Source organism: Chiloscyllium plagiosum, unplaced genomic scaffold, assembly GCF_037043375.1.
Source record: "Chiloscyllium plagiosum isolate Xiang-an unplaced genomic scaffold, Cpla_swu_hap1 HiC_scaffold_31, whole genome shotgun sequence".
Lineage (NCBI taxonomy): Eukaryota > Metazoa > Chordata > Chondrichthyes > Orectolobiformes > Hemiscylliidae > Chiloscyllium > Chiloscyllium plagiosum.
Window position 1 is genome coordinate 213,142 of NW_028270169.1, and position 25,146 is coordinate 238,287.

At 40.7% G+C, this 25,146-nt stretch overlaps 1 protein-coding gene across 3 annotated transcripts in view; it reads right to left on the reverse strand.

Annotated features, from left to right (window-relative positions):
- Positions 1-25,146, reverse strand: part of LOC122561888 (integrin alpha-E-like) — a 397,374-nt gene that overhangs the window by 194,443 nt on the left and 177,785 nt on the right. For all 3 annotated transcript variants that reach the window (XR_006315137.2, XM_043714220.2, XM_043714221.2), the window contains 7 exons: positions 23,838-23,991; positions 15,261-15,411; positions 8,875-8,948; positions 7,730-7,859; positions 4,569-4,711; positions 4,282-4,422; positions 1,616-1,819 (listed from right to left, as the gene is read on the reverse strand). Coding sequence is in view for 2 of the 3 variants with exons in the window: in XM_043714220.2 (XP_043570155.2) it covers positions 1,616-1,819; positions 4,282-4,422; positions 4,569-4,711; positions 7,730-7,859; positions 8,875-8,948; positions 15,261-15,411; positions 23,838-23,991 (997 nt within the window). In the remaining variant the exon portion in view is untranslated. The remainder of the gene's footprint in view (positions 1-1,615; positions 1,820-4,281; positions 4,423-4,568; positions 4,712-7,729; positions 7,860-8,874; positions 8,949-15,260; positions 15,412-23,837; positions 23,992-25,146) is intronic.

The following is a 25,146-nucleotide window of genomic DNA, read 5'->3' on the forward strand; positions in this document are numbered from 1 at the left end:
GGAGAAAAGAAGGTTTAGGGGTGACTTGATAGAGGTGTACATGATTAGGGGTTTAGATAGGGTTGACCATGAGAACCTTTTTCCACGTCTGGAGTCAGCTATTACGAGGGGGCATAGCTTTAAATTAAGGGGTGGTAGGTATAGGACAGATGTTAGGGGTAGATTCTTTACTCAGCGAGTCGAGAGTTCATGGAATGCCCTGCCAGTAGCAGTGGTGGACTCTCCCTCTTTATGGGCATTTAAACGGGCATTGGATAGGCATATGGAGGTTAGTGGGCTAGTGTAGGTTAGGTGGGCTTGAATCGGCGCAACATCGAGGGCCAAAGGGCCTGTACTGTGCTGTATTTTTCTATGTTCTATGTTCTATGTTTTATGGGGTGAATTTGTACTTGCAGGGTTACATTGTACTTTGCTCAAAAACTGCATGCATTCATGTAGAACTCCATTATCTCACTTTTTAGATTAGAATCAATCTAAACATCATGGCATAGACAGAGAACACAGAGGGCTAACACCTTCAACATATTGTCTACCTAACATCAATTATTACAGCTAACTTGAGAATGCAACTTTTTAAAAAAAGCTTTTGTGATTTACACATGAAAGAAGTGAAACTAACACGATATTCTAACAGATGAAAGGCTTAAAAGACAATCAATTTTTCAATGTATAATTTCAGTTACATCACACTGTAAATTTTTGCTATAAATTCTGTGTGTTAGGATTGAGCCCTCCTCTACCACCTGACGGAGCGATGCTCCGAAAGCTAGTGCTTCCAATTAAACCTGTTAGACTATAACCTGATGTTGTGTGATTTTTAACTTTGTACACCCCAGTCCAACACCGGCATCTCCAAATCATTTCCAGAATACGTAGACTATGGTAACACTAACTTTCAGTGGAAACAGGGACGTTATGATCTGCAACCAAAACCTATTAGAAAATCAGGTGTCTGTTTTCACAGCTTGACACAAAGGAGGGCCACTTTTTTTCTAGATTACAGAGACACAGACGTAGAGAGACCAAGAGGAAGACAGAAACAGCTGAAGTAGAAAGGCAAGAGTTTGCTGGTGCTGTTGGAAGGAGTTAAAACTAATTTGGCAGAGGGAGGGGACACAGGCCGTTAGCAGAATAAAGGCACAGCATCATACAGTATAACAATCAAGTTAGAGAGGATTTGCTGGAAGAATCGGAGCCAGCTTTCCACTATTTATGCATTATCTGGAAGGACTGGACAAGATTAAGGTTTCTACCTTGTAACTCAGTGAAAGGAAACACAATGATGAGTCTGTTTGATTGTTAGACACAGTCATGAACAGCAGAAATAAAGTAGTCTACGCTTTAACAATTCTTTTCTGTTTATTCTGCTATGGTTCTTAAACTTCTGTGCCAATTTCAGAGAACAATTCAACAAGTCATTTTGGTTTATGCATGGTAATGTTTTCATTGGTGAAATCTAAGTCAACGTTTACTGCTAGCTTTGAGGATCACTCCTGTTCACAGTATTATGTGTTTCAAGTTAAAGAGGCGACTGCTCTACAACATGATCACAAAAAAAATGTCAGGAGAGCTTGGACTGTACCAGATACCATGACGTTTCTGTAGCTAACCCTACCTGGGAATGAGCCTTGTGAATACCATCCTTATGTCCATTAAATATATAGATACTGCCTCTATGGTCTTCTTCCAGAGGAGCTCCAATAGCTACATCATTGTATCCATCCATATTGATGTCACCTATGTTTGCAATGGCAACTCCAAATCTGGCATTGGTATAACTTGATATTCCTGTCAAATTGTCCTTCTCTTCAAATGTATTCTGTTCAATAAAATAATAAAACATAATAAATATAGCAAGGAAATCTGGAACCACTGCTATTAACAGTTCACTGTTCAACAGATTGCATAGAGCCTTTTTATTTTCAGCCAAGAATCAGCATGCATCTTGCACATTTTATATATTTTCATGGACTCCTAAAATTGTCTTGAGAAAATTATATAGAGCCGAGTTTCATGATCCCTATACCAGGGAATGATCAGCATCCCAATGAAAACTAATTACGCCTAGATTTCCAGGGAGTTCCCAGTAGCCAAGAAATGTCAAGTTCTTCAAGAACTGTCCAGTACTTCAGGGACTGTTGAGGTATCCAAAGAATGACAAGCTCCCATGGACCAAGGTCAGGAAATGTAGACTTTTCAATTTCTAGAGAATTAACTAGGATCAACTTTCTTCACATTTCATTGCATAGGCCTGTGGAATTATTCCAATAGGTGAAAAAGGACCAACTTTCAGCTTCTCGTCTGAAAGCCAAACAGGAGGCATGGTCATTTGTTCAACCCTCAAGGATGCAAAGTAGATTTTGTAAATGGAAACCCTCTTCCCCAATGTTATCGTGGTTTAATTCATGAATTTAAGCCACTGACATCCATCAGGAGCCATGAGGTCCTATTCTCCAAAGCCCAAGAAATCTGCTCCTGCACTATTTCTTCCCACTATCTCTAGGCCCACAGAGAAGGCTAGTGCTGTGAGAGTGAACCCCAAACAAACAATGTAAGGATAAGAAATCATACTATTTTTGTAAGTGGCTGCAACACATTGGCATTAATAGGAAATTCCATCATTATGCCGATGCTTCTGAGTTAATAAATTAAGAAGGTGTTGATTTGATAATAGTCTTTGGTTGTCTTTATCTTAAAGCATAAGAAATAGGAAAGGGGAAAATTACTGAACCCAAATAATTCTACTCAATCATAGAGTCATATAGCACAGAAACAGACCCTTCAGTCTAACCAGTCCATGCCAAACATAATCCCAAACTAAATAAGTCCCACCTATCTGCTCTTGGCCCATATCCCTCCAAACCTTTTCTATTCATGTACTTCTCTAAATGTCTTTTAAACATTGTGACAATGTTGCTCCTTTAACAAGGTTATTCTGTCCTTGCTTTTTTTCCTCAGAGAGGTCATAAAAACAGAGGTTCCAATACGTTTCGAAACGTCAACTTGAGAAAGCTTTTGTACTTTTTTTAAACACTTGTATAATGAAAGGGGAGTGGGCAGTTCTCCCACTTCAGGGTTTGGTTTGGTTTTAGCAAGCTGTTTTAGATTACTTTTAGATAGATTACTTAGTGTGGAAACAGGCCCTTCGGTCCAACAAGTCCACACTGACCTGCCGAACAGCAACCCATCCAGACCCATTCCCTTACATTTACCCCTTCACCTAACACTACAGGCAATTTAGCATGGCCAATTCACCTAACTGGCACATTTTTGGACTGTGGAGGAAACCGGAGCACCCAGAGGAAACCCACGCAGACACAGGGAGAATGTGCAAACTCCACACAGACAGTTGCCTGAGGCGCGAATTGAACCCGGGTCTCTGTGCTGTGAGGCAGCAGTGCTAACCACAGCCACCATGCCGCCTGTGCCTGTGCAGCTGCTGGTCAAGTTTTAGCTGTAAACAGAGGCCACTGGGCACCCAAAGAAGCAGTTCCATTGCTGATCCTCTGTCTCACTGACATCTCTCCTGTAAGGGCCTGTGTTTCATTTTAGCATTTGTTTTTGCCAAGGGGGTGTTCATGGAGATGTGCTAAGTATTTGGAACAGCATCATTAGGTTGTGATAGAGCCGATTGGGTTTTGAAATAGTTGTTATTCTAAATTTGGTTGTCTTTTGTTTGTGTATAAATAAATTGTTTTGTTTAAAACTGAGTGGTTGGGCCAGCTGCATCACTCCTGGAATATCCACTATACACCTGTTTAAAACAACTGGAAAAGTTAGGGTTTAGACTACCTTCTTGAAATGTTTTGAGGGGGTCTGGCATGGTCCATACAGATTTAATTGCACCCATATCCACTACTTCCTCAGCAAGTTTATTCCACATGCAAGCCACCCTCTTTTAAAAAAAAACTTTTAATCCCTCCTCTCACCTTAAAAATGTGCCCCCTAGTCTTGAAATCCCCCATCCTAGGGAAAAGACAACCACCATTAACCTATCCATACCGGTCATTATTTTATAAACTTCTAGAAGAAATCTCTCCACACCCCCCCCCCCCCCCCCCCGCCTATTTTTAAAATTTCTCCTCTACAGAACTTCATCCAAGTATCCTTTGACCTCAGAGCTCTGCAGAAATTCCATTCTTTCTGTTTAAACTTTCAGAGAAATATAGGCTGTCCTCCAGAAAGCACCACTCCAAAACATTACAAAATTCACTGGAGCAGCAATCCAGCTGTCCTTGGTCCAAATGTACATGCTTAGGAGGACCAGCCCCCATTCCATACCTTGTCATTGAGCTGGTAGATATAAACCATGCCCTCTTCGCCTTGTACATGAAAGAATGGAGCACCGACAAGAAGATAATCTGTCACATTATCATTGTTTATATCCAGAGAGCACAGCTCTGAACCAAAGTATGACCCCAGCTGAAACAGAAAAATTCCATTCTTGAATTTTATTCTACAACTTCTTAAATTCATTGATGTGGAAACTTAATCAGTAACTAAGCATTTAATTTTGTAGCAAACAATGCTTTGTCAATGTTGGACTTCAGTTCCAATTATGAACTAACCTGCTTCCCTGCAAGATGTTGCTTTATTTTGACAGAAGTTCCTGCTTGAAATACAAGTACTTGTCCAGTATGGCTATGCCGAGGGGCTCCAGCAACGTACAAGTGCTGCCCATTCATTCCCTTTACTGAAGCTACACTGTACCCTGGAAAGAGAGAACCATTACAGATCTACAGAGGTAGTAAATGAAACAGGAAACACTGCCAATCTATAGTAAAAACAGGAAGTGTTAGAACTATATGGTTTTATGGTTTACATAGTAAATTCATCAGTATCTGGAAAGAGAAATGGGAAATTAGCATTTCAGTTGGAAATCCTTTATCACAAATGCTAAATGAACACTAGTTAAACCTCTTTATGGGACTAAAAAAAGGGGACAGAATGTAAAATAGCTGCTACAAAAGGCAGTTCACACTTGACAGGCACTGATTGGATATATTCTAGAAGACACAAAAAGATGAATGTATAGATCATAAATATAAGTAAAGATTTCAAATTTTAGAAAGAAATTGTGAAGGTTCAAACACTTTGATAAATATTGCTACACTTTGACACATTTATAATTTGCAGATGGAAATCTAACAGAGAAGATTTCAGCACAATGTCCTTCATTAGAGTCAAGGGAGATTGTTTTGTCAGAGGCTAGTGCCACATTTAGTCAGGTGCTTAGTGCTACCAGAGTCGAGGGATCCATAGCCCTGAAGCCTTTGCTGGGCAAATGCAGTCAGTACAAGGATTAAAAGTAGGTCAGTTGTGATGCTGGGGGAGATATCTGGCCTTGGCCCAGTTTAGTACTCATCCCATTAAGCCACTCTCATCTTTGTCCAGGAGTATTCTAAAACTTACAGAATTATGGTAACAATTCCCAAAGAAATCCCTCCACTGCAACTTCTATCACCTGGCCTGGCTCATTCCCCAACACCAGGTCCCATATGGCCCCTTCCCTTGTTGGACTATTGATGTTCTGCTCTAGAAAACTTTCCTAGATGCTCCTTACAAATTCTGCCCTATCCAGACCTCTGACACTAAGTGTATCCCAGTCAATATTGGAAGAGTTAAAATCTCCAACACCACCACTCTGTTGCCTCTACATCTTTCCATAATCTGTTTACCTATTTGTTCTTCTACCTCATACTCACTGTTGGGAGGCCTGGAATGTAGCTCCACCAATGTAACTGCATCCTTATTTCTCACATACACCCATAATGCCTCACTGTCACCTATTGCCCAGTCAGTTCTCTATCCATCTAGCTAGTACACCCTTGTCCCCATACAACTTCACTTTCTCCATCAGCCTACCATGGGAACTTTATCAAAGGCTTTAATGAAGTCTACGTATGTATACGACATCTACAAACTTCCCTCAATCAACTTTATCACTTCCTCAAAAAATTCTATTAAGTTGGTGGGACGTGACCTTCCCTGCATAAAACCATGTTGCCAATCACTGATAAGCCCATTTTCTTCCAAATAGGAATAGATCCTATTCATCAGTACCTTCTCTAGCAGCTTCCCTCCTGCTGATGGCAGGCTCATCAGTCTATAATTACTTGGATTATAGATGTAGGTTTGCTTGCTTACCTGGATTATCCCTGTTACCCTTCTGAAACAAGGGGACAACATTAGCAATTCTCCAGTCGTATGGGACCTCACCCACGTTCATGGATGCTGTAAAGATATCTGTTAAGGCCCCAGTTATTTCCTCCCTTGCTTCCCTCATTAATCTGGGATAGATCCCATCCAGATCTGGGAACTTGTCCATCTTAATGCCTTTTAGATACCCAACACTTCCACCCTCCTTATGCCAACTTGACCTCAAGTAATCAAAGATCTAGCCCTAACTTCAACATCCGTCATGTCCCTCTCCTTGGTGAATACCGATGCAAAGTATTCATTAAGAATCTCACGCATTTTCCCTGACTCCACGCATAACTTTTCTCCTTTGTCCCTGAATGAAGCAAAGCTTTCTCTAGTTCCCTCTTGCTCCTTGTATATGAATAAAAGGCTTTGGGATTTTCCTTAACTCTTGTGTGGCACTGTATCAAATGCTTTTTGAAATCCTTCTGCACCATATCAACAGTATTACCATAGTGAAACCTTTCTGTTACCTCTTCTAAAAACTCCAGCACCCTTTAGAACTCCAGTGGTGAAGACAGATGCAAAATAATTTATTCAAATCATCTGCAATATGCCATTATTAATTCCCAAGATGTACTTTCTTGATGTCGACTTTACTTACTCTTTTCCATGTTAAATACCTCTAGAAGCTCTTGCTATCTGCTTTGATATTTCCAGCTAGCTTTCTCTTGAACTCTAATTTGCCCTTCATCACTAATATTTTAGTCATTCTTAACTATTCTGTCTAGTTTTCTGACCTGCCTCTCATCTTTGCAAAGTTATGCAGCTGTTCATTCAATTTGATACAATCTTCACTCCTTTCATAATTACTAATGGGGCAGCCTTCCTTTACAGTCTCTCTCACTAAACACAATCTATCCACCTTCCTTGAAAGGATAAAAAGGTTTATATAGTAAAGATAAAACAGCTTTCGATTTATTATGATATCATCTTTCAGAATTGTAGAATTATATCAGTTTTGCAGATACACAAAGTAATGATTGTTAATTTAAAATGGCTATACACATTTAGAGTTAACCCTTATGTGGATGATAGAAAATTTCAGATAGGTAGAAAATGCTGAAGATATGATTTTGTTGCCAAACACATCAGATACCTTTTATGGTCTTACTTTCTCTGCACCAATTCACTGAAGGCATCAGTTGCAAATACTCCTGATGTATGCTGCTGATTTTTTTTGGTTTTCAAAAAAGAGCAAGGAAAGAAAAATAAAGTCAAGAGTCACAGGTGCTGACAGGAAAATGGAGCTGACACTATAACCAAATTCACCATGATATGACTGAACGAACAGATTTGAAGGCTCATGTGCCCTACTCTTGCTCCTAAGTTCTAAGTATAAAAAGAATAACAGCAGCACAGAAGGTTATACCTCTGTCCAAAGTTTTAGATCAATTTCATTTGAAGATATAGGTACATTTAATATGAATGCAACTGGGTCAGATCCAGTACTTGTTTACAGTATTGACATTTGTAAAATTTCTAATAGCTTCATAAAGAAACTTTACAAGGTTAGGATAAAACATACCAAGGTAACTGTAAGCTGCTTCGAGTGTTCCTTTAGTCTCATTTAGAAAAAGTGCTCCTGTTTCTTGGTTATACATTATTACTCCTCCACTCCAGTCATATGCTCCTACAGCACCAAGTAAAATGTTGCCCTGTAAGGATCATAATAATTATTTACTCCAGAGGAGTTAGCCAGGATAATCACTTGGTTATTCTTGAGAATAAAAACATTAATTTGTTTGTTTTCCTATGAATTGGTACAATAGCTATACAAGGAGAAAAAAGTCAATTTGTTTGATTGCAGTAAGGCTCGTTTTCTTTTGAAAAAAAATGAGCAGTATGAATTCTGCTAAAAATGGGTAGAAATATATGGCCAACTCCACTTGTGCCACAAATCATTGTAACAGCATGATTGCAGTCTGTAGCAATTTCGGGATTTGTTATTTAAATCAGGGGGTTAAATTAGGCAATAAAGATGAAGGGAATTCCAAAAGGAATCTTAGAAGGAGCAACGAAGACTACTGCAGTGGAAAGATATGATGGAGATTTGAACAGACTAATATAGCTGGACATTTCAATATGTTGAAATGCAGTAAGAGGCCACAGAGAACTTCATATGCTAAAAATAATTGTTGTGGCCGTGCCTGAAGATGTTGATTAAGGCCGTGTTGCCAAATATTATTTGCTTGTATGCTGATTGTGTAAATTTTGTTCTTTTCCAGTTAAAAATCGACAGGTCAGCAAAAAACAAACATTTATTTCAAAACATATTTTGTCTTTTGCATAGTTCCGACCAAATGCAAGAAAACAAATATCTGTTCATTACATTACACACTACCAACATGTTTGAAACAGTCACAAACTCTAAGTGGGTAAACATAGGTTCAAGCTACACAGAGGAAAGTGTTGTCTTCCTCAATTTGCATAAGTGATGAAACAGATTGAATCGGGGGCACAGACCGATAGGGTTAGGGCTAGGATTAAGGTTAGGTTCAGGGAAAGGTTGCAAAAGTATTTGAGGCAGTGGGCGATTGAGATCTATATTACTGGACAGCAGTGTTCTGACACTCTCCCATTTTTATAATTAAAATGCAATATGGAAAACATGATTTTTCCTTAAAAATAAATCAATAATCACAGATTTCATAAAAAGTTTACAAATCTCACATCAGCGTAATCTGCACTAAATCCAGCTTGGGCCAGTTCCATCTGAAATGCACTGATGTTTACACCTTGGGTACCTGGTGAATTAATGAATAAATTGACAACATTAAACAGTGAATGTGAGCAGCAAATAATGACTTTACAACTATATCAGACCTGGAAAGCATTACTTATGAAGAGAACAATCAATCAGTAGCCCATTACATCCTCGAACCCCACATTCCCGTGGCTAATTCACATAGCTTGCACATCCCTGGACACTATGTGGCAATTTAGCATGGCCAATCCATGGAATCATTTATTCTTGGAGTGTAGGAGGCTGAGGGGTGATGTTATAGAGATTCATAAGATCAGGACAGGAATGGCTGTTGGAGGTTCCTGGTTACAGGTGTTTCAGTAAGATTAGGGAGGGTGGGAAAAAAGGAGGGGGGGGTGGCATTGCTAATTAGAAATGGTATAACGGCTGCAGAAAGGAAGTTTGAGGGGGATCTGCTTCTGGAGGTAGTATGGGCTGAAGTCAGAAATAGGAAAGGTGCAGTCACCTTGTTGGGTGTTTACTATAGGCCCCCCAATAGCAGCAGAGATGTGGAGAAACAGATTGGGAAACAGATTTTGGAAAGGTGCAGAAGCCACAGGGTCGTAGTCATGGGCGACTTCAACTTCCCAAATATTGATTGGAAGCTCTTTAGATCAAGTAGATTGGATGGGGCGGTGTTTGTGCAGTGTGTCCAGGAAGCTTTTCTAACGCAGTATGTAGATTGTCCAACCAGAGGGGAGGCCATATTGGATTTGGTACTCGGTAATGAACCGGAACAAGTGGTGGGCTTGTTAGTGGGTGAACATTTTGGTGATGGTGACCACAATTCTGTGACTTTCACCTTGGTTATGGAGAGAGATAGATGCGCACAACAAGGTAGATTTTATAATTGGGGGAAGGGAAATTATGATGCTGTAAGGCAGGATTTGAGGAGCATACGTTGGGAGCATAGGCTGTCAGGGAAGGATGTGGTGGAAATGTGGAACTTTTTCAAAGAGCAGATACGACGTGTCCATGATATGTATGTACCTATCAGGCAGGAAAGAAATGGTCGTGTGAGGGAGCCTTGGTTGACGAGAGAGGTTGAATGTCTGGTAAAGAGGAAGAAGGAGGCTTACATAAGGTTGAGGAAACAGGATTCAGACAGAGCAGTGGAGGGATACAGGATAGCCAGAAGGGACCTGAAGAAAGGGATTAGGAGAGCTAAGAGAGGGCATGAAAAATCGTTGGCGGATAGGATCAAGGATAACCCCAAGGCATTTTATGCGTATGTGAGAAACCTGAGAATGACGAGAACGAGGGTAGGTCCGATCAAGGACAGTAGTGGGAGACTGTGTATTGAGTCGGAAGAGATAGGAGAGGTCTTGAACAAGTACTTCTCTTCAGTATTTACGAACGAGAGGGACCGTATTGTAGAAGAGGAGAGTGTGAAATGGACTGGTAAGCTAGAAGAGATACCTGTTAGGAAGGAAGATGTGTTGGACATTTTGAACAACTTGAGGATAGACAAGTCCCCCGGGCCTGACGGGATATATCCTAGGATTATGTGGGAAGCAAGAGAGGAAATTGCAGTACCGTTGGCAATGATCTTCTCGTCTTCACTGGCAACGGGGGTGGTACCAGGGGACTGGAGAGTAGCGAATGTTGTGCCCCTGTTCAAAAAAGGGAATAGGGATAACCCCGGGAATTACAGGCCTGTTAGTCTTACTTCTGTGGTAGGCAAAGTAATGGAAAGGGTACTGAGGGATAGGATTTATGAGTATCTGGAAAGACACTGCTTGATTAGGGACAGCCAGCACGGATTTGTGAAGGGTAGGTCTTGCCTTACAAGTCTTATTGAATTCTTCGAGGAGGTGACCAAGCATGTGGATGAGGGTAGAGCAGTGGATGTAGTGTAGATGGATTTTAGTAAGGCATTTGATAAGGTTCCCCATGGTAGGCTTATGCGGAAAGTCAGGAGGCATGGGATAGAGGGAAATTTGGCCAATTGGATAGAAAACTGGCTAACCGGTCGAAGGCAGAGAGTGGTGGTAGATGGTAAATATTCAGCCTGGAGCCCAGTTACAAGTGGAGTTCCGCAGGGATCAGTTCTGGGTCCTCTGCTGTTTGTAATTTTTATTAATGACTTAGATGAGGGAGTCGAAGGGTGGGTCAGTAAATTTGCAGATGATACGAAGATAGGTGGAGTTGTGGACAGTGAGGAGGGCTGTTGTCGGCTGCAGAGGGACTTAGATATGATGCAGAGCTGGGCTGAGGAGTGGCAGATAGAGTTTAACTCTGCCAAGTGTGAGGTTGTCCATTTTGGAAGAACAAATAAGAATGTGGAATACAGGGTTAATGGTAGGGTTCTTAGTCAGGTGGAGGAACAGAGGGATCTTGGGGTCTATGTACATAGATCTTTGAAGGTTGCCACTCAGCTGGATAGAGTTTGTAAGAAGGCCTATGGAGTATTATCGTTCATTAGCAGAGGGATTGAATTCAAGAGTCGTGAAGTGATGTTGCAGCTGTACAGGACTTTGGTTAGGCCACAGTTGGAGTACTGTGTGCAGTTCTGGTCGCCTCACTTTAGGAAAGATGTGGAAGCTTTGGAGAGGGTGCAGAGAAGATTTACCAGGATGTTGCCTGGAATGGAGAGGAAGTCGTACGAGGATAGGTTGAGAGTTCTCAGCCTTTTCTCGTTGGAACGGCAAAGGATGAGGGGTGACTTGATAGAGGTTTATAAGATGATCAGAGGAATAGATAGAGTAGACAGTCAGAAACTTTTTCCCCGGGTACAATAGAGTGTTACAAGGGGACATAAATTTAAGGTGAAGGGTGGAAAGTATAGGGGAGATGTCAGGGGTGGGTTCTTTACCCAGAGAGTGGTGGGGGCATGGAATGCGCTGCCCGTGGGAGTGGTAGAGTCGGAATCATTGGCGACCTTTAAGCGGCATTTGGATAGGTACATGGATGGGTACTTAATCTAGGTTAGAAGTTCGGCACAACATCGTGGGCCGAAGGGCCTGTTCTGTGCTGTATTGTTCTATGTTCTATGTTCTAGGATGGGGATAGATAAGGCGAATAACCAAAGTCTTTTACCAAGGGTAGAGGAGTCCAAAACTAGAAGACATAGGTTTAAGATGAGAGGGGAATTAAAGGGACACAAGGGGAAACTTTTCATACAATGTGGTGAGTATATAGAATGAGCTGCCAAAGGAAGTGGTAAAGGCATGACAGAGACAATACTTAAGAGACATTTGGAGAGGTAAAGAGGGATATGGGCCAAACACAGGCAAATGGGACTAGTTCAGTTTAGATAACCTGGTTAGTGTGGATGAGTTGGACCAAAGGGTCTGTATCCATTCTCTGTGACTCAATTACTTTCAGTTTCCTTTCTCTCTCTCAGGGTGAAATCTGTGAACTGGTTGCTGTCTATCAGATCCTTATGGCCTCTAATTTTGAAATCCCCTACCCCAGGGAAAAGACCTTTGCTATTCACCTTACCTATGCCCTCAATTTTATAAACCTCTATAAGATCACCCCTCAGCCTCCTATTCTCCAGTGGAAAAAAAATTCCAAGCCTCTCCAGCTTCGCAAGATAACTCAAACTCTACAGTCACAGTAACACCCTTGTAAATCCTCTTTTTACCTGTTACCAATTTAGTAATATCCTTCCTATAGCAGGGTGACCAGAACTGGACACAGTATTCCAAAAGTGGCCTCAACAATGTCTTATACAGCTGCAACATGACATCCCAATTCAAATATTCAATGCCCTGACCAATGAAAGCTAACAGGCCAAAGGCTTTCTTCAAACCCTGTGATGGCTCTTTCAAGGAACTGAACTCTAGGTCACTCTATTCAATACTACTCCTCAGGTCCCAACTATGAACTGTGTAAGTCCTGCCCTGGTTTGTCTTACCAAAGTGTAACCCGTCTCATTTATCCAAGTAAAACTCAGTCAGCCAATTTTCTGTCCATTGGCCTATCTGATCAAGATTAGGTTGGAAGCTAGAAAGCAGAACGAGCAGAGTAGTAATCTCAGGTTGCTACTGGTGCCATGTGCTAGTGAGGCTAGGAATACAGAGTGAGTGCAGATGAACAAGTGGCTACAGGACTGGTGTGGGAGAGGGGGAGCTTCAGATATATGGACCTTTGGGCTACCTTCAGGGGAAGGTGGGTCGGGTCCTGTACAAGAAGGACACGTTACACCTGGAGGGGCACCAATATCCTGGGCAGGAGGTTCACAAGAGTTCTTCAGGAACTTTTAAATTAGATTGGCAGGGGGGGTGAGAATCTGAGATTGGCAGGGGGGGTGAGGTACAGATCAGATGTTGGAGTAGGTAGTGAATAGCCAGATAAAGAGTGCAGAGAGTCTGTGAGGAAGGATAGCCACTTAAAAGTGCAAAGGTGAAGTCAGTGTGATGGGTTAATTGTGCCAACTTTAATGCAAGTAGTATCAGGAATAAGGGTGATGAACTTAGAGCATGGATCAGTATTTGGAACTATGATGTTGTGGCAATTACGGAGACTTGGATATCACAGTGGCAGGAACGGTTGTTGGATGTTCCAGGATTTAGATGTTTCAAAAGGAATTGGTGGGTGGTAAAAAGAAGGGGGGGGGGGGGGCGGGAAGAGTGGCATTGCTAATGAGGAATAGTATCATAGCTGAGGAAAGGGAGGTCATCGAGGAGAGTTTGTCTTCAAAGTCAGTATGGTGGATGTCAGAAACAGGGAAGGTGCAGTCACTTTATTGGGAGTTTTCTACACCCCAGCCTTCTCCATCCTCCCCCCCCCCCCCCCGATTGAGGTTTACACAATCATGAAGGGTATAGATAGGGTGGATAGAGACAAACTTTTTCCCCAGGGTGAAGGATTCAATAACGAGGGGTTACGCTTTCAAGGTGAGAGGTGGAAAGTTTAAGGGGGATACACGCGGCAATTACTTCACACAAAGGGTGGTGGGCATCTGGAACTCTGTCAGCAGAGGTGGTAGAGGCAGGCACGGTAGATTAATTTCAGATGTGTCTGGACAGATGCATGAGTAGGTGGGGAGCAGAGGGATTCAGATGCTTAGGAATTGGGTGACAGGTTTAGACAGTAGATTTGGATCGGCTCAGGCTTGGAGGGCCGAAGGGCCTGTTCCTGGGCTGTAAATTTTCTTTGTTCTTTCTACATCTTTTGGATGGTACCATAGCTGCTACTATGAATTGGTGGTGGAGGGACCGAATGCTTGCAGATTTGCTGTACTAAGCAAGCCATTTTCTCATTGATGGCACCAAGCTTATTTAGTATTGCTGCAGCTGTGCTCATCCAAAGCATTTAGTGCTGAGATGGCTAATCTCCAATAATCACAACAATTTTCCTATGCGCCAGCTATGACTCCAACCAGTGAATGTTTTTCACTGATTTCCATTGACTCCATTTTCTCTTTGGCTCCTTGATGCCATTTTAAGTCAAATGCAGCCTTGTTGTCAAGGGATGTTACTCTCACCTAACTCTGGAATTTCTCTCTTTGATCCATATTTGAACCAATATTGAAATGAGATCAGGAGCCAACTGATCTGAACTAGCAGATTATTGCTGAATTACTCCATAACACTATTACTGACACTATTCATGTTGGTAAAGAGTAGATTGATTGGGAGGTGAGAGACTGGGTTAGATTTGTCCTGCAATTTGTGTACAGGACAAAAAAAAAGTGTCAAGATACTAAACATAGCTTCGCATTAGTAATAAACTTTGATTGTTCATAGAAGCAGCAGTCAGTTTCTCTAGCCCAGTTTCCTTTCTAACCACTTTCTAACTCAATGACTGACTACTGAAGCAGATCCCTCCATGAATCATAAAGACTCAAATCAGTAAAGCTAGGGCACAGTCTAACACGACCAGATTTTTCTGGACACATTCTCCATTGCGTGTCAAACAAGCATCCCAAATGTAAATAGAACCGCCTACAAACTCATCACAACCCCATTCTGTGTGGTTTGCACTATCCACAGGAGGAGACCAGATTTAGCTGGCACTGCAAACTCCCAAAGATCATGAACGATATTAAAATTACATTACATGATTTTAAACACATACCTTATCTTGTACTCTGCAATGTTTTAACAGAAATAAATCTAATTAAGGCAAATAGGAACATTGGTACAAAATGGGAAGGCAGGAAACAGCATCATCATACACACTTACTCTGAAGATGTGAAAGCAAACCAGGAAATAACTTTCCAACTTCATCTTAATTCAAGTTTCCTATACAAATAGCTCTTCTTATGTATTGCCATCTATGTGCCATATTACACTTCAATCAATATTGTGAATATTTGAAACAATTGTGCTCAAGATTAAGAACTGAAATAGATAAATATACCTTCAATTCCAACAATATTTTTCTCTAGATTCGTCAGAAGACTATCTAAAGCACTATAGTTGTCAACCTGGAATAGGTGTGTCTCATCTGGATCAGATGCAATTAGTTTCAGCTCATTAAATGCAGCTTCCTTCTTAAAGGCTGGTCCAACCTATCAGAAATACAATGAGAATTTGAATCAACTGGAAATCTACTCATCTTGTGCACATGATGTGTCCCATGGCTTGATTTTTCAATCATTTTAAATGGTAGAATAAAGAGCTCAGATGCCTGCCCCTCTTCCGCGGTTACGTTAGAGCCCAGGTGTCCTTGGAGAAGGAGCACGCGGTGTCGACCAACACCCTGGAGTTGTTCAGGGAGAGGTGGGCGCCTCAGGGAGTGGAGTGCATCATTTCTCCCTCCAACTCTATTTTGATTTAGTCCCTACCCTCCCCCTCACTGTTTTCATCACATCACTGCCCTTTGATGTGAAGGGCAGTGTTTGTCACTGGCCACCCGGGTGTTTTTCTATCTTCCTGGTGGTGGAAATTTGAATAAAGATTTGTGCACCTTGTGTCTTTCACTGTGTCTCACACCTGCACACACACAACATGGGTGCTGGGGAAAAAATAAGCACTACCGGACTTAGGTGGTAGTGTGGGGGTTAAATTATAAAAAAAAGGGATAAATAAGCACTACCGTACTTAGGTGGTAGTGTGGGGGTTAAAAAAAGAATAAACAAGAAAAAGAAAAAAAAAAGAGCTCAGAAATTTTTTGCAACATTGGAAAACATTAAGGTTAATAAGCTCCCAGGCTCTGATGTGATTTATCCTGAGTACTGAGGGAGGGGCCTTAAAGATCTTTATATCCCCTTTAGCCACCAGTGAGATTCTAGAAGACTGGAGAATAGCCAAAAATAGATTTAAGGCTCCTTTGTTTATGTAGAGCCTTAAATCAGTCATAAGGAAATTGTCAGAGAAGCTTCTTAGGGACAGGATTTGCTCAATTTGGAAAAGAACGGACTTATTAGGGATAGCTAGTACAGTTTTATATAGGGGAGTGGTCTCACAAATTTGATTGAGCGCTTTGAGGAAGTGATACTGATGAAGATAGGGAAGTGGATGTTATCTGTATGAACTTCATTAAAGCATTTGACAAGCTCCCTTGTGATAGGCTGGTCCAGAAGATTCAGTCACATGGAATCCATGGTGAGTTGGTACGTTGGATACAAGATTGGCTTGTCCACAGAAGACAAGAGTAGTTGTGGATGGGTGTTTTTCTGATTGGAGGTCTGACCAGTGGTGTTCTACAAGGATAAGTGGTGGAATCTGTTGTTTGTATTATATCTAAATGATTTAGATGAAAATGTAGGTGGGCTGCTTAGTAAGTTTGCAGACAACAGGAAAATTGGTGGAGTTTTTACAGCGTGGTAGGTACATGGAGTACATTGCTAGGGATGGTGGTAGATGTAGGTATGATAGCAATGTTTGCGAAGTATTTAGACAGATACATGAACAGGCAGAGAATAGACTGACCAAGTGGAGGCAGATGGAATTAGTTTAGACTGATCGTGATTGGCAGAGACTTGGGAAGGCCAAAGGGCTTATTTCTATGCTGTACTATTCTATGTTCTAATGTTGCAGTATAACTGTGAAAGATGGAGCTCATTATCACAATGTAAGCTTTACCAAGTCTCCCAACTGTCTAGAGACAGGGATGCCTATCTCCTGTGGAATAATAATTATCACAATCATAAACTGTAATTAAAATGTTAAATTAAAAACTGAAAGAACTGTGGATGTTGTGAGTTAGAAACAAAAATAGAAGTTGCTGGAAAAGCTCATCAGGTCTGGCAGCATCTGTGAAGAGAAATCAAAGATAACATCTCAGGTCTGGTGACCATTCCTTAGAACAGTTGGCAAGATCAGAGGTATGGATTAGATGTTGTTCAAGATTCTAAGGGATGGAGGGTGAAATATTGATGTCTGGGGTACAGATGAGATTATAAGCACCAGGAACAGAAGATAAGGAGACATACTGGGCAGGAGGGAAGGATCATAAAGATTAAAATAGAAACAGGAGAGATGGAAGATTGCCAGCCATTCAATAGGGCTGGGGTGCTCAATCACAATGAGGGTATGGCAAAGACACAATTGCTGGATCCAGAAATTCTCATCTTTCTTTAGCTTACTCTTAATCTTTCACAGCATGGAAGTATTGCTGGCAAGTACATTGCCAGCATTCGTTGCACATCTAATTGTCCTTGATAAGGTGGTTTTGAGCTGCCTTTTTGAACTGTCACAATCACTCGGGAATAGGTATTCTGAAAATGCTGAATGGAAGAGAGTTCCTGGATTTTGACGTAGCAACAGTAACCATACATCAATATAGTTCTAAGTCAGGATAGTATGTAGCTTGGAGGAATATGTACAAGTTGTGGTGATATCATGTTTCTGCTGCCTTGTCTTTCAAGGTGGTAGAGGTTGAGAGTTTACAAGGTGCTGTCAATGGAACATTGAGTTACTGCATTGCATCTTCTAGAACGTACATATTGCTACCACTGTGTATCAGTATTGGAGGAAGCTTTAAGTTGGTGGATGATGTGTCAGTCAAGAGGACTGTTTTGATTTGAATGGTGTTCAGCCTTTTGTAGTAATCAGCAACATTCCATTTCTGCCATTAAAATACAGGGAAGATTATGATGTAAATGGCTAGGCCTAGGAATTCCAGCAGCATTGTCCTTGGGCTGAGGTGGTTATCCTGTTATATTAACAACCATTTTATTTTATTATCAATCTCAAAGGCAATTGAGGATAGATAACAAATATTGGCCAAGACAGCATTACCCACAGCCTATCAAAGAATTGTAAAGAAGACTCCAAGCATTGGAGAGATTTTTCCCAGATTTCCCTTGTTGGAGCTGTCCTTGTTTTAAATAGACATAAAATGGCTGGAATTTAAAGAAATGCTGCTTGAACTGGCTATTTTTAGGAGACACCAAACTGACAAAATTCAAATAGCCTACTTCAGCATTAAGTGTTTTTTTAAAAAAAGCACCTTTTGAGAAGGGGTTTATTCCGAGGCAAAAAACAATATCTGAATGACAGGATTCCAAAGACTGCAAAAGGCAATGCAATAAGGAGATTCAAGGATGAATAATTTGAAGATTTGTAACAAACAAAGAAGAAATAATAGAACTTTAACTCATAAAAACTTTGAAAGATCATTAAACCACAGTAAGTAAGTAATTCCAGTCTTAAGGAAAGTATGCGTTCAGCCATAAAAACAGTTAAAGATATTTCGCTGAAATTAGCTGTTGCTTTTAAATTACTTACAATATTAATAGATTCTAGTTAAACATTCTTTAAATAATCTCAGGGATAAAAATTTATAATGAATGCATGACGGGAAAACATAAAAGAGATGCCTGGTATATCTTGTCACATTAGCTAAAGTGTATTAACAGTAGGAGTAATTACAAAATTTTAATATTATGAATTTTATAACAGAATCCACTGTCTTTTATATAAAAAGTAACAAAATTTCATGGAGATAGCAAGTACAATGAACAATAGAATTCAAGCAGTTCTCCGAGATAAGCAAACCATGGACAGGACCAAAAGAGAACAGCCAATAACTTTGGAATGCAACATAGAAAGATCCCAAGGCCTAGAGATAACAATAATTGTTAAAAGTCTTAGGGAACCTAGGGTTGTCTTTGGAATGCCCATAATTGGTCAGATGTTTTACAGGATTAGTCCCATAGAGGGGAAGTGAAAGGCACAGTAACCACTTGTGTATGATAATTGTAACAGTGTATTAAAAAATACTGTTTTTTTTTACTGTAAAAATCAGTGTGTGTCATTGATCTCTTCTGATCTGAGCTGAAGGTTGAGGGAATGATTGTGTTCTCATATTGAATCCAGAATCAGGAAGATCCTTTGGCCCTCTCACTGTATTAATCGGCTTTTGCTTGAAAAAAAATCCATTACATGCGTAAATGCTGTCTACCTCCTGTGTCTTTTGTCCTCGGTCAGCAGGATCTTGCTCCTACAATTTTGCCAGGGTTCCTTGCTGCCACACTTAGTTGGTTTCAAAGTAGCATTTACTTCATACATTGAGTTCAGCTCTTTCAAACAGATTTGGATCAAAGATACAAGGATCAGGGCAATAAAAAAAAAGGGTAATCAAGGCAAGAGGCAAATAAGGCCACAGTACAGAGAGAGCTAGGGTGATTTAAAATGGCAGAGAGACAAGACGAAAGGCTTTGCATTTTCATGCATGAAAATTAACTGACAGGGGAAATCGAGGGAAATGAATATGAGCTTGTAACCGTAACGGAGACATGGTTACAAGAAAATCAGAACTGAGAACTTAATATTCAGCGATGTTTGACCTTTTGGAAATATAAGATGAAAGGAAAAGATGGTGGGGCAGCCCTGTCAATAGAGGTGTAATGAGGGAGAGATGATCTAGGCTCAGACTATGTATAGCTCATTTGAGTGAAGGTAAATAACAAGAAAAGAAAGGAAACAATAGGAGCAGAAGTGCATAGGCCCCTAAACAGTAGTTACACTGTAGGAAAGAGTAAGAATCAACAAGTTATAGTATGTAAAAAGAATAGAGCAACGATTACAGGTGCCTTTGAACTTCATGTTGATTGGGTTCCTTAAGTTGGAAAGGGTATCTCTGACAATGAATTCACACAGTGCATTACGGATAGCTTCCTAGAGCAATTATGTCATGGTCCCAACCAGGGAGCAGGCTGTCTTGGATGTGATAATGGATTACTGATATGGAAATAGGCAGTCTGAATGGTTTTGCAGATACGAATTTGGAAGCTATTCAAGAAGCCAAATGTAACATCACAATTGTAAACAAATTTCACACACAATGAATTCCCAGAAATTGCTGGAGAAAATCAGCAGGTTTGGCTGTATCATAGAGAGAAACCACAGTTAACATTTCAAGTCCAGAGACCCTTACAAAGACATCTGTAAACAATTTCTCAGATTCCAATGGCTATATTCTACGAAATATCTTAATATCTTAATTTTAAAAAGTTAATGTTCCAAATCCATTTCATCGTGTTAAAAGTAAACTCTTTACCAACTGAACCTAGAAAGCACATCACCAATCACTATAAATTTCCTTCCTACAAAATTGGTAAAAGGCTAGAAATATGACAAAAATATTACCACGTTCTAGTGATAGTTACACTATGTCAAATTGAGTTAGTTACTTTTGAGGTAAAATCTGGTTCACTAATGTCATTTAAGGAAGAAAACTATCATCCTTTCATCGTTTGGCCGACATGTGACTCCAGGTCCCATGCAATGTGCTTGACCCTTAACTGCCCTCTGGGAAGTTGTGGATGGGTAATCCAGCAACACCTACATCCTGTGAATGAATTAATTAAAAATCTTACTCCTGGGCTAGCTCTCAGAAATTAAAGCCGAAAGTGTTGAAAGATCAATAATTTTAAGGTAAAGATTTAGAGGAGTTTGAGAAAAACCTTTTTCACCCAGAGGGTGCTGGGAATCTGAAACACAGTGCCTGAGAGGGTAGTGGAGAAGGGAAATTCCAACTTTTTAAAAGTACATGAATGAGCACTTGAAATGTCATAGCATTCAAGGCTATGGGCCAAGTGCTGGAAAGTGGAATTAATGTAGGTAGGTCATCACAACTTTGATGGGCCAAAGGGCCTCTTCTCTGCTACATAATGCTGTCTTCATGTTAAAACAAGATCTTGACTGCCATCTCTGATAAATTTAAAAATCCCAATCCATTATTCTGAAGAAGAGCAAGGACGTTGTCCCTGGTATTCTGATCAATATGTATTCTTCAGTGAATAGCACAAAAACAGATGATTTTGTCATTACCATCTCACAAACTTGATTGAGTTTTTTTGAGGAAGTAACAAAGAGGATTGATTAGGGCAGAGTGATAGATGTGATCTATATGGACTTCAGTAAGGCGTTTGACAAGGTTCCCCATGGGAGAATGATTATCAAGGTTAGATCTCATGGAATACATGGAGAACTAGCCATTTGGATACAGAACTAGCTCAAAGGTAGAAGACAGAGGGTGGTGGTGGAGGGTTATTTTTCAGACTGGAGGCCTGTGACCAATGGAGTGCCTCAAGGATCGGTGCTGGGTCCTCTACTTCTTGTCATTTACATAAATGATTTGGATGCATAAGAGGTACACTTAGTAAGTTTGCAGATGACACCAAAATTGGAGGTGCGGTGGACAGTGAAGAGGGTTACCTCAGATTACAACAGGATCTGGACCAGATGAGCCAATGGGCTGAAAAGTGGCAGACGGAGTTTAATTCAGATAAATGCTGCATTTTGGGAAAGCAAATCTTAGCAGGACTTATACACTTAATGGTAAGGTCCTAGGGAGTATTGCTGAACAAAGAAACCTTGGAGTGCAGGTTCATAGCTCCTTGAAAGTGGAGTTGCAGGTAGATAAGATAGTGAAGAAGGCGTTTGGTATGCTTTCTTTTATTGGTCAGGGTATTGAGTACAGGAGTTGGGAGGTCATGTTGTGGCTGTACAGGAACATTGGTTAGGCCACTGTTGGAATATTGCGTGCAATTCTGGTCTCCTTCCTATTGGAAAGATGTTGTGAAACTTGAAAGGGTTCAGAAAAGATTTACAAGGATGTTGCCAGGGTTGGAGGATTTGAGCTACAGGGAGAGGCTGAACAGGCTGGGGCTGTTTTCCCTGGAGTGTCAAAGGCTGAGGGGTGACCTTATAGAGCTTTACAAAATTGAGGGGCATGGATAGGGTAAATAGGCAAAGTCTTCCCTGGGGTCGGGGAGTCCAGAACTAGTGGGCATAGGTTTAGGGTGAGAGGGGAAAGATATAAAAGAGACCCAAGGGGCAACATTTTCACACAGAGGGTGGTACGGGTATGGAATGAGCTGTCAGAGGAAGTGGTGGAGACGGTAAATTGCAACATTTAAGAGGTATTTGGATGGGTATATGATAGGGGCCGGGTACCGGCAGGTGGGACTAGATTGGGTTGGGATATCTGGTCGGCATGGATGGGTTGGACCGAAGGGCCTGTTTCCATGCTGTACATCTCTATGACTATATTTCCTACATGACATTTCAAAATAATATTAATTTGTTGTGAAATACTTTGAGAGATCCTGTGGTTAGAAAATTTCTTTGATAAATGTAAGTCTTTTTCTCTTAAATGCTACTTATTTACAGGTGGTGAAGGTTTTGCTTCTGAGCTACCTGTCTTATTATTATTGACTATTCTTTGCAAGCAAACTGATTGTCTTCCAAGAAACCAAAGGTGGCTGATGAAATCAATTTAGAATGTACAAACTTTATGGCATGTTAGACATTTATTCTCATGTGGGATGTCTGGTCATGCGTTCTTAGCTTGGGTCATTTTCTCCACTCTCACTTTTCTTGTTCATTTTGTTACCATTTGATCTCAAATAGTCTTTATAACACTGCATCCATCCAGTTCAGTTCAGGGTGATCTTCTAGAATTTGGTGTCAACATTACATATCTTCACTTTGACTTTCAGCACAGCCTTGAAGCATTTCTTCTGGTGAAGATGATTTTCTTTGGGAACCTGCTATTTGACATCAGACCTAAACGTAATCCAACAAAGGTAATGTGGATGATCAAGCAATGATGCATGTGATATCTGTTTGAGAGACATCACTGCAATTGGTGCACTTGTCCTTTCATTTGATATGTACAATCTTCCACAGGCACTATTGATGTTTTTGATTCCAGTGCTTTTAGAGCCTCTTTATATGGTCCATGTTACAGCCCTGTACTGTTGGACAGGTATCACAACCACATAGATACAAGACCAAGAAGATGCCTATGCCAAACATGATCAAGCTCTCCGTGGGTTCCAAATAAAGATAAGGTTATTCCTCTTGGAAATTTAATTAACAGGGAATGAATTGGAAATGTCAACTCCAGCTGTATTCTTCTCCGTACAGAATATGGTCTCATCACCACCAATACTCTGTTCTACCAGGAGATCAAATGCAAAACATCATGGCAACACCTATGGTCCAAAACATCATGCAAAACATCATGGCAACACCTCGCATAGTCACATGTTTGTCCATGTCCAGAATCACAAAGATGTCTTCATCACCAGAGTAAAATTATAGCTAGTAACTGTTGGACGGACTATTGACTATTTAGTTTTAATTATGCCCATCAAACTGGCTTTCAACCAATTAAAACACAGTCTGAAGGATCCAATCAAAAATGACTGATTTCAATAAAACGTTAGGAAAAAACACTCAAACTTCAATCAAGAACAGAAGTGTCCACAGTGCTTGTGTTGCCTTTACGTACAGCATCATAAAAGCCTTCAAACAGTCGCATGGAGCATCTGTCAGGTGAAATTTATCATCTGCTTATAAGGACAGGTTCTTTAGTGCTCATGCTGTCATACAGGAGGGCATATTCTGAGGTTGCACTGCAATCATCTTTCGCAAATAAAGGATATGTCAACTTGGCTACCCAGTGGAGGCTTTAACATCATACGAATCTCTGACACTTACTGAGGCTACGCCAAGAAGCTTTCATTAATATACTTACCCCAACAGCTATCCGTGTTATATTCACCATTTTATCTGAGTTGATTACATCTGTTAGATTTCTGTCATCTCTGAATATTTCTCCATCTGTCACTACAATGATAAACCGTTTGGCATTTCTATTGGAGCCTCGAGTTTCATTGAAGATGTTGTCACTGTGAATGGACAAAATGTTAAGACAGCAACTCACATGCACATTTCACTTCCTGGGACATTCAATTTTGTGATATGTTGGCATTAATGCTTTGAACAATAAAGAAACCAAGGTTAGAGTAGATCTGAAAACAGTGAGAAACTGATAGATGAGCACGTTGAAGAGGATTTTCTAAAATTCTTAGCATTTCTAAAATTAACAAAGGTAGAAGTAGCGGAGCATTGGTCATAATTTGTCAATCCTCAATGGATAAAGAAGCAATACTGGAATGCTGTGGTCAGTTAGCTCAGTTGCCTAGACAGCTAGCTTATGATATAATGTGACCCGAACAGCATAGACTCAACTACTGCAATGGTTTAGGTTACCATGCCTTGTTACTCACCTGAGGCATGGTGGCCCTCAGGTTAAACCACCATCAGCTCTTTCTGTCTCATTTTTAAAAATTCATTCATGGGATTTGGGCATCACGGGCTGGCCAGCATTTATTGCTGTCCCTAGTTGTCCTTGAAAATATGGTGGTGAGTTGCCTTCTTGAACCACTGCAGTCCACCTATTGTGGATTGACCCAACAATGCTGTTAGGGAGGGAATTCCAGGATTTTGACCCAGCGACAGTGAAGATATCTCCAAATTAGGATGGTGACTGACTTGGAGGGGAACTTGCAGGTGATAGTGTTTCCATGTACAGAAGAACCTTGATTATCCACGTATCAATTATCCGAATATTGGATTATTCAAAGAAGATCTTGAGGTCCTGACAGAAACACTACGTCAAAGAGCTGTTTCAACCCTGATCACATCTTTTGTTTACAGGTACAATGATTAAAAATGAACTGGGGGGGGATTCAAGATGGCGGCGACCCAGCAAGTCTGAGTCTACAGTGCTCCTCCCAAGACTTGGGTAAAGTGGGTCACCCACCCCCACCACACTCACCAAATCATTTATAATAATTGTTTAACTTAATTAGTTGTTAAATATTAAACTTAAATAATCTAATCTTTAGTTAAAATGACTAAAGGGAAGGGAGCCCACAGCTCTCAACAAGCAGGAACCCCTCCCCCACCCTCTCCAGCTGCAGCAGAGGCATCCGCAGCTGCCCTGGGGGACTTACCTACGGTGGCGAGCCTTGTGGAGATGATCTCCAAGCTGGACGCGA